The sequence below is a fragment of the Triticum urartu genome, chromosome 3 (genome assembly GCF_003073215.2).
Source record: "Triticum urartu cultivar G1812 chromosome 3, Tu2.1, whole genome shotgun sequence".
NCBI lineage: Eukaryota > Viridiplantae > Streptophyta > Magnoliopsida > Poales > Poaceae > Triticum > Triticum urartu.
This window is the reverse complement of record NC_053024.1, coordinates 548,857,317-548,869,875: the sequence shown is the minus strand read 5'-3', so window position 1 is coordinate 548,869,875 and position 12,559 is coordinate 548,857,317. Positions and strand designations below refer to the sequence as shown.

General features: G+C 44.2%; 1 protein-coding gene across 2 annotated transcripts; it reads right to left on the bottom strand.

Moving 5' to 3' along the window:
- Positions 1-8,192: 8,192 nt before the first annotated feature.
- Positions 8,193-12,141, bottom strand: LOC125544931 (receptor kinase-like protein Xa21). Of its 2 annotated transcripts, XM_048708720.1 has the most exons (2): positions 9,123-12,141; positions 8,194-9,041 (listed from the first exon to the last, which is right to left on the bottom strand). In XM_048708720.1, the coding sequence occupies exons 1-2, from the start codon at positions 12,124-12,126 to the stop codon at positions 8,674-8,676; spliced, it is 3,372 nt and encodes a 1,123-aa protein (XP_048564677.1). In that variant the 5' UTR covers positions 12,127-12,141; the 3' UTR covers positions 8,194-8,673. The 2 variants fall into 2 exon arrangements, with proteins under 2 accessions (XP_048564676.1, XP_048564677.1); XM_048708719.1 differs by having other exon boundaries at positions 8,193-12,141.
- Between the last annotated feature and the right edge of the window lie 418 nt (positions 12,142-12,559).

Below are 12,559 nucleotides of genomic sequence, written 5' to 3'. Positions count from 1 at the left end.
TTTATGGAGCAGCTAAGACGATGCTCCGCCCGCTCCGCTCCGTGACAGAGGAGTGGAGGGTTGCCGAACACAGCCTTAGATGACAATAATCTGAATTTCCTTGGCCAGAACTAAGACAACAATGTTTAGACATTTGAGTCACACAGAATAAAAGCACACGGGTAGAGAAAATAAAGATGTGTAGAAATATTAGGGGCAAAGTGACACGGCTGCATCTCAATAGTATCATCCAAAAAATTATAGAACCAGGCAACAAATCCTGAAATTAAGAACCACGAAAGCAAGTACTCAACATGGCATGCAACTAACTTAGATATAACACACTGCATGTTTAGCAATACTCACTAATTCTTAGTACACCAGCTTTGGTAGGAGAGTATCAACATGTGTAGAGCTGCCGAAAAGAAGCTGCAGCTTAGTTGCATTTTGGGTAAAAAAAAATGATTTCAATTGGGCTTTAGATTCTTGTAGCACTTTTTGATCACATGAACAACCTCCTGTGTGATGCTAGCATCAGTGTAAAGAAATCTGTAAGATGAGTTGGGTAAAGAAATCACAGGAAGTCTGTACGACTTACACAATTCTCATTTGGACAAACGAAATTCAGTTACTCAAGTTTGAAAACTTAATGTTTAGATTTCTTGAGATATGGAAAACTGATGGGTCCAGATGAAAGGACCTGGCCAGCAGCATTGATGTTATTACATAGAAGTGCACTACTAAAGTAAGTTGTTAGTGTGGACAGCTAACATATTGACAACCAATGCATGTTTGCAGAGCGTAATCAGAGAATTACGTATAAAAACCTTCATCGTAAAATATGAGAAATTCAAAATGAACATAAAGAGTCGAACATATACCTTGATATAATCCTTGAAATTTTCCATTGGGGTTTCAATTAGCTGTGCAAGCAATCAAAAAGGAAAATGCCCATCAGACATAGAATCAAATATACTATAAGAATAAAAAAAATAAGTTAAGTTTAGATGCGTAAGTTAAATTACATGGTCATAGGCAGCACATAAGTAATCACATTTGGTGGTACTTGCCCATTAGGCCACAAGAGCTTCCATGGGATGAAAACAATATCAAGCAATTGCATATCCAAGCCATGTGAGTCTGGTTTACATACAAGAAAAGAAATGCATTGGAAAACTCTGCTTACATCGAGAGGGAGAGAATAAATCATAAATCTGCAGATTGATTTGATGTTTGTTTGGCGAATTGGATTATGGAGATGCCAGACATTGTGGCACAGATTATGTGTGCCCTCACTTTTGGCAAGCTGCTCGGGCTCATTGCTCACCTGTTTTGCATGTGCCTCAATGCCTACACATCAAACACGTACAAATAGATCAGGGAATATCAAGCATGCTTGTGTGCTAGCTATTAGTTGACCACCGAGTCACTTCCTCCATCCTCTACAGGTTTGTATCTCTCCGCATTCTGCAAAGAGAAGATCGCGATATTACAAATGTCCTCAGTTGCTAGTAATATAGAAGCATCATCAAGAAACATAATCATTTGCCTGGTGTGCTGGCATGAGGTTCATCAATATCCAACTCTAGAACGAATAAACTCACAATACAAAGAAATATATCAAAAATTTAACAAAGCTTATTTGTGATTAGAAGGATTGGGCATTACATTCAAGATTGTGACCACAACATCCCTTTTGTTCTATAGCAGATGGCGTGGATCAGTCACACATGAACATCCCTTTTGTTCTATAGCAAATAGGAAAGGGAAGAAGGGCTAGGACGGGAGGAGGGGGGGCACGGTGGAGGGGGCTGGGCTATGGTGGCCGCGCCTACATGAATCCCGCTGGGCGCCACCATGGATCCCGCAGTAGTGGAGGTGCGTGGGACGCGGCGGACGAGGGTCGTACACGGAGGAGAAAGGATAGGAGAAGGAGGACGGGGAGGATACCTGTGCCGCCGTGGATACTGCTGGGCACGGCCGCCATAGGTATACCTGCTGCCGACCTCCATCTAGGGCGCCGCCGGGGATGGGGATGAGGACCGGCGATGGGATGCAGTATGGGGAGGAGCGTTACGAAAACGGCAGCGGAGCGACCTGGAGCGGCCGCGGTGGCGTGGAGAAAGGGAAGCAACCTAGAGGCGGGGATGGCAGTGTGGACTTGATCAACATCCGTGAAGAACACCGGTAGCGGAGACACGGATCTGCAATAACCGGGAAGAGAACCAAGCAGAGAGAGGGAAAGGGGAAGGCGTACGTTGATACTGCAGTCTCAAATCCAGTAAGACGATGGACCAGATTAGTATTCGTAGGAGGCGAACGGGAGAGAGATGTCTATGGGTGAATCCTCGGGCACGGGGATACCATCACGGCGGCGAGCGGACGCCGTCGCAGAGATCGTGAGAGAAGGGAGAAGTGGGGGCTGAAGCGGCGCCGCTTGCTTCACTCAGACACCCGGCAAAGCGTTCAAAGACTCATGTTGGTCAAATTCACCAGAAAAGCCCAATTTTGTTACGGGAGCAGCAGCCCATGCCTCGCAAAAACTTTAGCGACGATCGCAAATCTAGATCCAACGGCAGAAATCATTGTTGGCCTGAGAGGGTTGAAAGAGTGCTCGGTTATAATATATCTAAATGAGAGGAAGAGGGGATCATGAATTCACGATTCTTCTTAATAACAGTTGAACCCGTTGAATATTCCTAATTAGAGGGAAGCTACCGAGTACCGAGATTAGCAAAAAGAAAAAGAGAGGAACTACCGAGGAAGTCATTCAGATACGACTTGCTTAGCTAGCTAGTTATTCTTTTTTATTTGAGGGTTAACATTGCCGTTTTATTTAACTAGTGTAGCTCGGAATGTCATCCGAGATTACATCGACAATAAAGTCTGAGGGGAACCCCAAGCCAAACTTTACAAAGTTCATCACCAACACCTACTATTGCTAACTTATTTATTTGGAGCTGCTTTAGAGAGGTGGTTGGAGGTAATTGGTGCCACACCAATTTTCCTGACTTGTTTGCCGAACTTCAGAACTCCCCCCCGCATTCTCGCCGCATTAGGTGGTTGGAGATTGGGGCACTCGCTTGGACCCTCTAGACGATCCGCAACAGATTTGTGATTCAGTGCATTCTGCTCCGACGTGCTATTGACAGCCTCTTCAAATTGTTTGGTTACTTGCAGCTTTTGGCGGCCGCTTAGCCGCCCTTAGGATCGGGACGCCATCTCCGCCTTCATCGCGGACCTCCGCTTGATGGTCATCCGTCTGTCGCCGCCGCCGCCTCCTCCTCCCCCCGAGTCGGATTAGGACCCCGGCTTGTCTCTGGCCTTCCCCAGCCTTTTTTTCTTTTTTCTTTGGGCTTGTTGAGCTGTGCCCTCAGCAGAATCTTTGGCTAGCTGGTCCCAACACTGTCAACTAGGGTCATAGCTTCTCGCCCAGCCAGTTCCAGCTTCTCCGTCAACTAGTTCTAGCAACACCTACTAGGTGTCAAAGCTTCTAACTCAACCGGTTGTAGCTTCCCAATGGCCCGGTTCTAGCACCTGCGACTGGGTCACAACTTTTCACTTGGCCGGTTTGCAGCTTCTTTGCCTAAGAGGAGCAGGGGTAGGTAACAAGGGGATGTGGTTCATCCAAGGCTACATGGAGAGGAGTGGGAGGTAGGTGATGAGCGGATGGGTTCATTGATGGCTGCCACTACCACAGATCGGTACAACACTGACCGGCCAAATTGTATCATCACTGGCGTGCGAGTGGCCGATATGTGCCTCGGGGTCAATAATGACATCGCCATCACATACGGGCTAGCTAAACCATCTGTGATAACGGTCATACACCGCTTGACCGAACAGTGATAACAAAAATATAGTATAAGCAAAATTAGGGCTCCGCTACTAGCAATATGCTAGCAGTGAAGCCCCAAGATGCACTAAGGATGAAAGTTACACAAAGACACATACAACAGAATTGCATTACATTTCATGCATATGTCCAAAATGTTTAGAGCTACAAATTCAACTTTAGTGCGAATATATTGATCTTGACTACATGAGTCTTGTCATCGACGAATCAGCCATGCCACTGAAGCTAATCTGACACTTAAATGAGTCCTTCAACTTACTGAAAATGCCCCTCGACTTGTCAGATTAGCGGTCTTCTTCTTTGTGTAGTGCACCTAAAGTATAGCAACGCCGCTAATGTGTCATTTTACTTGCACTACACAAGACACCCTGACAAAAAGTGTTTTGTGCGGTACACTAAAAGGCCACAACAACAACGATGTGCGTCTTGTTCATATAAATTAAATAACCTATTAATTTTATATATTTAAGATCATACATATATATGCATGACTAAGTTAATAGCAAATGAGAAATAACATGCATACAAATGAAATTCCTAAGTACATATATTTTTAAAAAATGTTAACCGTGAACTTGAAAATGTCGGCAGAAAGTTAAAAAAATGTTAGCATAATTTAGAAAAGTGTTGGTAGCATTCAAGCAAATGTTGTGACATTAAAAAATGTTCACGCATTTCAAACAAATGCACTGGACACTTTTGAAAAGTTCTATGCTATGTTAAAATTTTCCTTTTAATTAAAAAAATATTACTTACCATTCAAATGTACATTGGATTTAAGAATATGTTACGAGTTTCAAAGGTATGTTCGTAAACTTTTTTTAAAATGTTGACATAATTTATAAAAATAATTTGTTGATTAAGAAAGGGAAAAACCAAAGAAAACCTATGCAATAGTGAAAAAAACCGATAAGAAAAACCAAAGGAAGAAATCTCGCCCGTCTCAGCGCTAGTAATGGGCCAGCCCAGCGGCGCGCTCGTCAAAGGCGGGACTGAGCTACGTCTCACCACGGGCGAGGCATAGCTCTTGGGAAGGGTTAGCTCAGAAAAAAAAAAGCTCTTGCGAAGGGAAGCGAAGCGCACCGGCCCTCTTATAGCTGGCCAAACGGGCCGGGCCAAACAGGCCAGCCCGCGAGCACGCCGGCACGGCCCGCTATGGGCCAGGCACGGCACGGGCTAAACGGGCCGTGCCCGGCACGCGGCACGCCTTGGGCCGTGCCTGGGCCTGGAGCCTGGGCACGCGGGCCGGCACGACACGGCCCGTTTAATTTTTTTATATAATTTTCAGATTTTTTAAATATATTTATACCTAAAATATAGCCCAATAGGCCTAAAAACAGCCCAACAGGCTAAATATGTGCAGCCCAGCGTGCTAAACGGGCCATCGGGCCGGCCCGTTTACTAATCAGGCCGTGTCTGGGCCAAGGAGCAGCGCCCGTGGGCCGGCCCGGCCCGGCCCGGCTATTAAACGTGCTATGGCGGGCCGTGCCGGGCCAGGCACGATTAGCACAGGCCGGGCGTGCCGTGCCGGGCCGGCCCGTTTGGCCAGGTATGGGCCCTCTCCTACCAGCTACACATCTCAGAGCCCAGAACCCTCCTGCTCCTCCTCCGGCGGCGACGGCGGTAAGCGGCAGACGGCGAAGGTGAGCAGGTGAAATTCGTGTCCCCCCCCTCCTGCTACCCAGTTCGGCCTCGACCCTTCTGCGTTCGAATTCCCGGGGCCCTAGGGTTTTGCTCGAAGCTAGACGCGAGCGCCCGATTCATTCCTCTCCGTCCAGTTGTTTCTTCTGATTAGCTTTCTGGGATGATTCCTAGGTTATGAGTGCAGGTGTGCAATATTTCTCTGGGTAATCAGCATCCTTCTGAAGGTCCTAGTGCACAGTATTTCTGAAAGTCCTTTTGCAGACTGATTCCACCTTCCAGTTGGCTTCGGAGCTACCCTTGTCCCTATATCATAAACACACAATTGTGGGTTCTGCAAAAATCGATGGAAAAAGCTTCTGTTCCCGATGATTCACCAGATTGGAGCACCGATTGTGATTGGCCCCAGCTTCAGGCCGACATGCTCCTCCGGATCTTTGGCACTCTCGAGATCCCAGATCTCTTCAGCTCAGGTGCCGTCTGTCGATCCTGGCGCCTCATTTATCTGGAGGCCCGTCGTCTCCGGCTGTGCTCGTCGAAACAGAGTCCCTGCCTCGTTTACTCATCTGGCGACCGTGATGCTGACACGGTCACTCTGCATAACATGTCTACCAACAAGCTTTACCACGTCACTCTACCGGAGCCTGCCTTCCGCACACGCCACGTCATGGGCTCCTCCTATGGCTGACTCATCACTGCGGATGAGGGTTCGAATCTCATACTACTCAACCCTGCAACCGGAGCTGAGATAGCTATGCCCCCACCTGAAACCATGAACAATGTTAGACTGCGCTACACTGAAGAAGGCGTGCTAGATGGATATGATGTTCTGTACTTGGATTTGTTCTCTCGTGATTTTGACACTGAAATGGAGCCGTACCATCTTACACTTGAAGAAGCCCGCTTCTACTTCTATGTGAGGGTTGTTCTTTCTTGTGATCCCCTGCATGGAAACTGCACAGTTCTCCGAGTACAATTGCCAAAGGATCAACTCTCTTATACTAGGATTGGGGACACCAAATGGACTTGGATTGATGCAAATCCAAATTGTAGGGCTTATCAAGATATACTTTATAACAACAATGATGGTTTATTTTATGGTGTTCGTGGTAGGGGTGAGATTGATTCTATTAATCTTAATGGACCTTCTGTTGAAGTGAAAGTTATTTTAAATCCGATCATATCTTATCAAGCGCATAGTAGATATATTGTTCAAGCACCATGGTGAGATTTTTTCCAGATATGGAGGCATGATAAATACAATGAGGAGAATGGAAGAAAGGAGCGGGTTGCAGACAAGTTTTTCGCGTACAAGATTGATTTTGTTAAACAAAAGCTCGTTGAAACAAATAACATCCAAGATCATATCTAAATGGAACTTCTGCTGCAGTAAAAGTCATTTTAAAGTCAATCATATCTTACCAAGCACATAGTAGATATATTGTTCAAGCACCATGGGGAGATTTTTTCCAGATATGGAGGCATGATAAATATAATAAGGAGAATGGGAGAACAGAAGGGGTTGCCGACAAAATTTTTGTGTACAAGATTGATTTTGTTGGACAAAAGATAATCGAAACAAATAACCTCCAAGATCATGCAAAGTTCATTGGTTTCAACAACTCGTTCCTTCTCCCAGTGAAAGACTTTCCTGCATTGGTTCCCAATAGCATCTACCACACGGATGACTTGCTTGATTATATCTACTGTCACAGATTTAGTCTTAGGCAGGTTGTTATTTTTAATATGGAAGATGGTAGTTTCATCGAGTTATCGCCCCCTAGTTCAAATTCAAGATTGAACTGGTCACCGCCAGTTTGGATTCAATCATCACTCACTTGAGGTTAGTGAAAATTTCTAATATAGAATATATTATTTTATCTGCTTTCTGTTTTTTTGGGTATCTATTCATGTTCTGTAGTTGGCCAGTTAGACCTTTGTAATCGGCACACGTGATCATATTTCCTCCATGTTCTTGTGTAACCATGCACTTAGCTGCATGATCCTATTAAGTAATGGCTATTTTTAGAATGTTTCTACTTTTAAGTAGATGTTTTGGGTGTAAACCTATCTGTTCAGTAGGACAAGATTGCTACAGTTGTTTTCAAGGAACACGCTTAACTGAGTACTGTCTTGTTTAAAGTGTACTAATACGATGTGTAGAACTTGTAGTGTTGCTAAAACATGCTTAAATGCTTAGCCTTTTATGCTTACTATATGCCGGCCAAACCAAATGTTTATTCTTAACTCTAGATCGAAATCCTTTTGTTGCTCTTGGGTGGTTCAGTACATGATATATTGACAATTAAGGAGGCTTACCAATAAATATAAAGTGCCTCAACTAGCTTTGTTAATATACTACTCTGAATTGTTTCATTCGTTTGTCCCTAAATCTTTATGTCAAATTATTATCTCTTTCCTAAGGTACTAGCATACTGTTTTGAATGATCCTACAACAGATTCTAAGTTATGCTTAGTTCACCCTACAACCACTTTAGATAACAGAAAAAAAATTAGTCAAGAGTCAACCAAATCCCAGAATACAACACGCATATTCTGCACCAGTCTCCTCATCCACTCGAGCACGTAGTGCACAATGTGCGTTGTAAACTCATGCATAAATCTCCAAGCTTTTTTTAAGGTATAAATCTCCAATTAGTTGATGATCATTACAAGCGTTGTCGGTATATACTTTCTTTTGTCAATATATAATAGAAGTGTGTGTGATGCGGCGAGGTCGGAGCGTCTGCCTAGTGATACAACACATTGGGTGTTCTGAAACTAGAATTTCTGATACTTAAAATCCAGCTACAACATCAAAATTTCAAAACAAATTTCAAGTCTCCCTTCAATGATAACACAATATTCTTACTTCTCCAGTAACTACCAAAAATTTGCCTCAAGATAGGAACGGAGAAAACATGATGTGTTTTTCTCGATAATAAATATATTAACATAAAGAAGATCCCAATTACACTATAAGTTCTAACTAGAAATTTTGGTGGCCCGATGACTTAGATACATTGCATTGTGCGGCTCCCATCCTTCACAAACCATTACCATATCATGTTGAAATTCCATTCAGAAGGCATGCATATTAGTTGGCTAGTGAATTGCAGCAACAAAGCTTGCACCACCTTCTGTTTTGATGTACTATGATGAATACTGATCACAATGAAGCGAGCGCCATCAAGCATTTAGATGGACCCACCTTTACTCAATAGGTGCATGCGATACTTATCTCTGATCGCCAGTAGCTCTCTCGTAGCATCCCCAATCTGCATGCGATCAGTTGGCAGTTCCTTCGAACATAATATCCCAATGTGCAGAACTGAATTGATGCATGCAGCTCGCATTTTTGTCCCTTCCTCCAGTGAAGATAATAAGCACAGATCGACCAGGTTGGTGGCTTGGTCTCTAAGTGCTATCTCGACGTAGCTATGTAAGTTTAGATCTTGCAGAAACTCACCATCAGTTGGCCTTTTACCAGTGAGCAACTCTAACAACAGTATTCCGTAGCTATAGGTATCACCATAGACCGAGGCTTCATTTCCTTGACCGTACTCTGGAAAAGAAATGTATGTGAAATTAGTTTCGAATGAGAAATTGGTACATAAAAGATGAACATCAGTGGTTAATGGCAAACCTGGGGCAGCATATCCAATTGTTCCCATTCTTGTAGCCCAGCCACTTGATATCTCTGGGAGGCTAGTATCATCCTGGTGCAAGAACCTTGCAAGTCCAAAGTCACCCACATGGGCAACCTTGTCATTATCGAGGAGAATATTGCTTGGCTTAAGATCACAATGAACTATTGGCACTGGCTTATTGTGGTGAAGGTATTCGAGTGCTGAAGCTACATCAATGGCAATGTCTATCCTTTGGGTGAGACTGAGCACCCCATGGCTCCCATCTTCCAGGAGACGGCTGTGTAGCCATTGATCAAGATTTCCATTTGGCATGAACTCAAATATGAGAGCTTTGAAGTCTAGACCCCTGAAATCAATACTTGAGCAGACAGTCAATATCTTCACAAGGTTTCGATGTCTGATGCATCTTAAAGTCTCACATTCAGCAACAAAGCTTTGAGATGCCCCTCGCTGCTGGAGGTTGAGCACCTTCACAGCGACAATCACTTCCTGATCTCCATTCATCATTGTTCCTTTGTACACAGAGCCGAAGCTTCCTCTGCCTACGAGGCTCTCAGAAGCAAAACCACTTGTTGCTCTCACTAATTCAGCATAGGTAACCCTCATATGCTGTCCACTATGGAGTGATGGAACCTGTCTTGTCTTTGTAAATTTGGTTCTCAATTTCCGTCGTGCAAATAGTGCAAATAGTACTAAGATGATGCAAAAAACTGCGCTGCCTACTGAGATCAACATGACAAGCTTGTGAGACCACTTCTTGGGTGTATGATTTGAGCAGAGATGCAAGTTGAATTGTGGTATACCTCCACATAAGCCATAGTTCCCTTCAATGAGAGCTGCACTTGCATTCAGAAATAATCCACGTTTTGGAACTTCACCCTCAAAATTGTTGAATGACATGTTCAGGGTAACGAGCCCATGCATGTCCGCGAGGAAGACTGGGATGTCCCCGGACAAGTTGTTTCTTGAAACATCAAGAACTAGAAGGCCTTTCATCTGTGACATTGATGCTGGAATTGTTCCCTGAAGTAGGTTTCCTTCCATACTGAGATACTGCAAACTTCCAAACTGAGCTAGAGAAGCAGGAATTAAGCCAGATATCCTGTTGCCAGACAAATCCAGATATCCAAGACTCACTAGATTACCAACGTCTGGAGAAAACGTCCCAGTTAACATGTTGCCTTGGAGTTGCAAGGCCACAGATAGTGTCGATATGAGGAAAATCTCTTTTGGTATAGGACCAACAAGCTTATTGAATTGTAGGCTTAGTGTCTCCAATGGACAGCTTCTAAGGCTGGATGGTATGGGGCCAGTAAGCACATTTTGGGCGAGGACGAGTCTGTTTAATGCTGTGAGATTTCCAAGTTTTGGTGGAATTGGTCCAGATAAACTGTTGTTTGACAAGTATAGTTCACCCAGGATTGCAAGGTTGCCAATCGACTCAGGAATTTTTCCATGTAGCAAATTATCTTCCAAGTGCAAGTATTGCAAGTTGACAAGGTTTCCAATTCCTTCAGGTATATTTCCCCGTAGCATGTTGTTTGCCAAGCTGAGAATTATTAAGTTTGTGGAAAGATTTGCTATTGAATTTGGTAGCACCCCTTCTAGTTTGTTATTGCCTAGATCTAGGTACTGCAGCATACTACAATTTGTCAGGCTAGAAATGAAGTCCCAATCAGCGTCATTCCTTGCCTCTAGCTGACCAGATTGGAGAAACAATACCAATAAGCTCTTCATAGCTCCAAGACATTTTGGTATTACGCCGGAAAGAGAGGTGTGACCCAATTGAACGATTTCAAGCATTGAAGCATTGCACAAAGACTCTGGGATGGACCCATGAAATTGATTATGGCCTATGCTAAGTTGCTTGAGTTGTGGAAACTTATTACCCAAGTCATCTGAAACAGATCCACTGAGGTTGTTGACTTCCACGACAAAATATTGGAGGGATGAAAGATTATAGACAGAAGGTGGTATAGAACCCTCGAGTTGATTCCCATTCAGATAAAACTCAACGAGAGAACTTAGTTTTCCAAGAGTGTGAGGGATTGAGCCTGTAAAACTATTAGATGTGAGAGAAAGGACGTTGAGGAGATTCAGATTTCCTAACGATTCAGGGATGCTTCCAGTTAGGCCATTTTTTTGGACATCTAGAACTAGTAGAGATGAGAGGTTTCCTAGGGAAGGTGGAATCAGCCCTGAGAGCTGGTTTCCCGATAGATCCAGAATCTGCAATTTCTGGAGGCCTCCAAGAGATGCAGGAACAGAACCTGACAGACCATTGAAATTAAGATATAAATCGGTCAAGTTTCTAAGATTTCCAACCTCCACTGGTATTTCTCCTACTAGCAGGTTTGCTCTCAGATGAAGATACTTCAGGGCTTTCAGGTTTCCAATTTCCACAGGAATACTTCCTGTAAGGTTGTTGTACCCAAGAGCCAGTACCTCAAGATTATCCAGGGATGCCAACTCCTGAGGCACTGAGCCTTTATGCATGTTGTGCCTCAAATCAATAACTCGAAGCTGAACACAAGTGGCCAGTGTCGGCGGGATCTCCCTGCCGATGGAGTTCCTGCTGACGTTCAGATACTTGAGTTGTACAAGATGCCCAACCTCTGTTGGTATGGTACCATAAAAGCGGTTCTCTTGGAGGCCAAAATGCCTGAGGTAAGTTAGATTACCTATGGAAGAGGAAATGGTGCCAAGAAGGTTGAGCCCATGAAGATCCAGTGCTACGACACGGCCACGGCGGTGGCCGCGCGTGCCACAGGCCACTCCGCGCCATTGGCACATAGGGATTGACTGGTTTTCCCATGAATTCAGTGCTTGGAACGGATCTTCTTTGATCATAGATCTCAATGACATGAGCGCTTGGTGGTCAGTGGCGCTTGTTGTGGAAATTTCAGCAGCGGACAAGGTGGCTGCATGCATGGTGTTGGCCGAACACGGGAGGCAAAGGGAGGCAACCATGAAAAACTGCATGACTACGAGGATCGACATGTTTAGAGGACGCAAACAAAGGCTGGTTTGCAGACTTGCTAGAAGCTTGTTGTGCTTATATAGTGTTATTTTTTTCTTTTTCATTTCCTCTTGTTGTAGGGTATTTAGATAGTGATTCGAGGCAAGTTGCTTAGAGCCGTCGGTTTCATGCTATTCGTTTTCAGTCTGAAAGATCGTGGAAATTTTCCAAACGAGGCAAGTTGCTTAGAGCCATCGGTTTCATGCTATTCGTTTTCAGTCTGAAAGATCGTGGAAATTTTCCAAATCAGAAGTGACCGATGACTTTTTGGAATCTTTGAAACATCTGTCCAATTTTTCTCTTGTTGGACCTGGCAACAGGAAACTTACATCTTTTTCATCACTGGATACAGCAAATCAGGAACCATGGCGAAGCAAGGATGGATCTCATGAGGCGGAGACCGAAGATAGGGGA

Excerpts from the sequence above, each read along its gene's own strand:
- LOC125544931 (XM_048708719.1), bottom strand. The coding sequence starts at position 12,126 with ATGTCGATCCTCGTAGTCATGCAGTTTTTCATGGTTGCCTCCCTTTGC.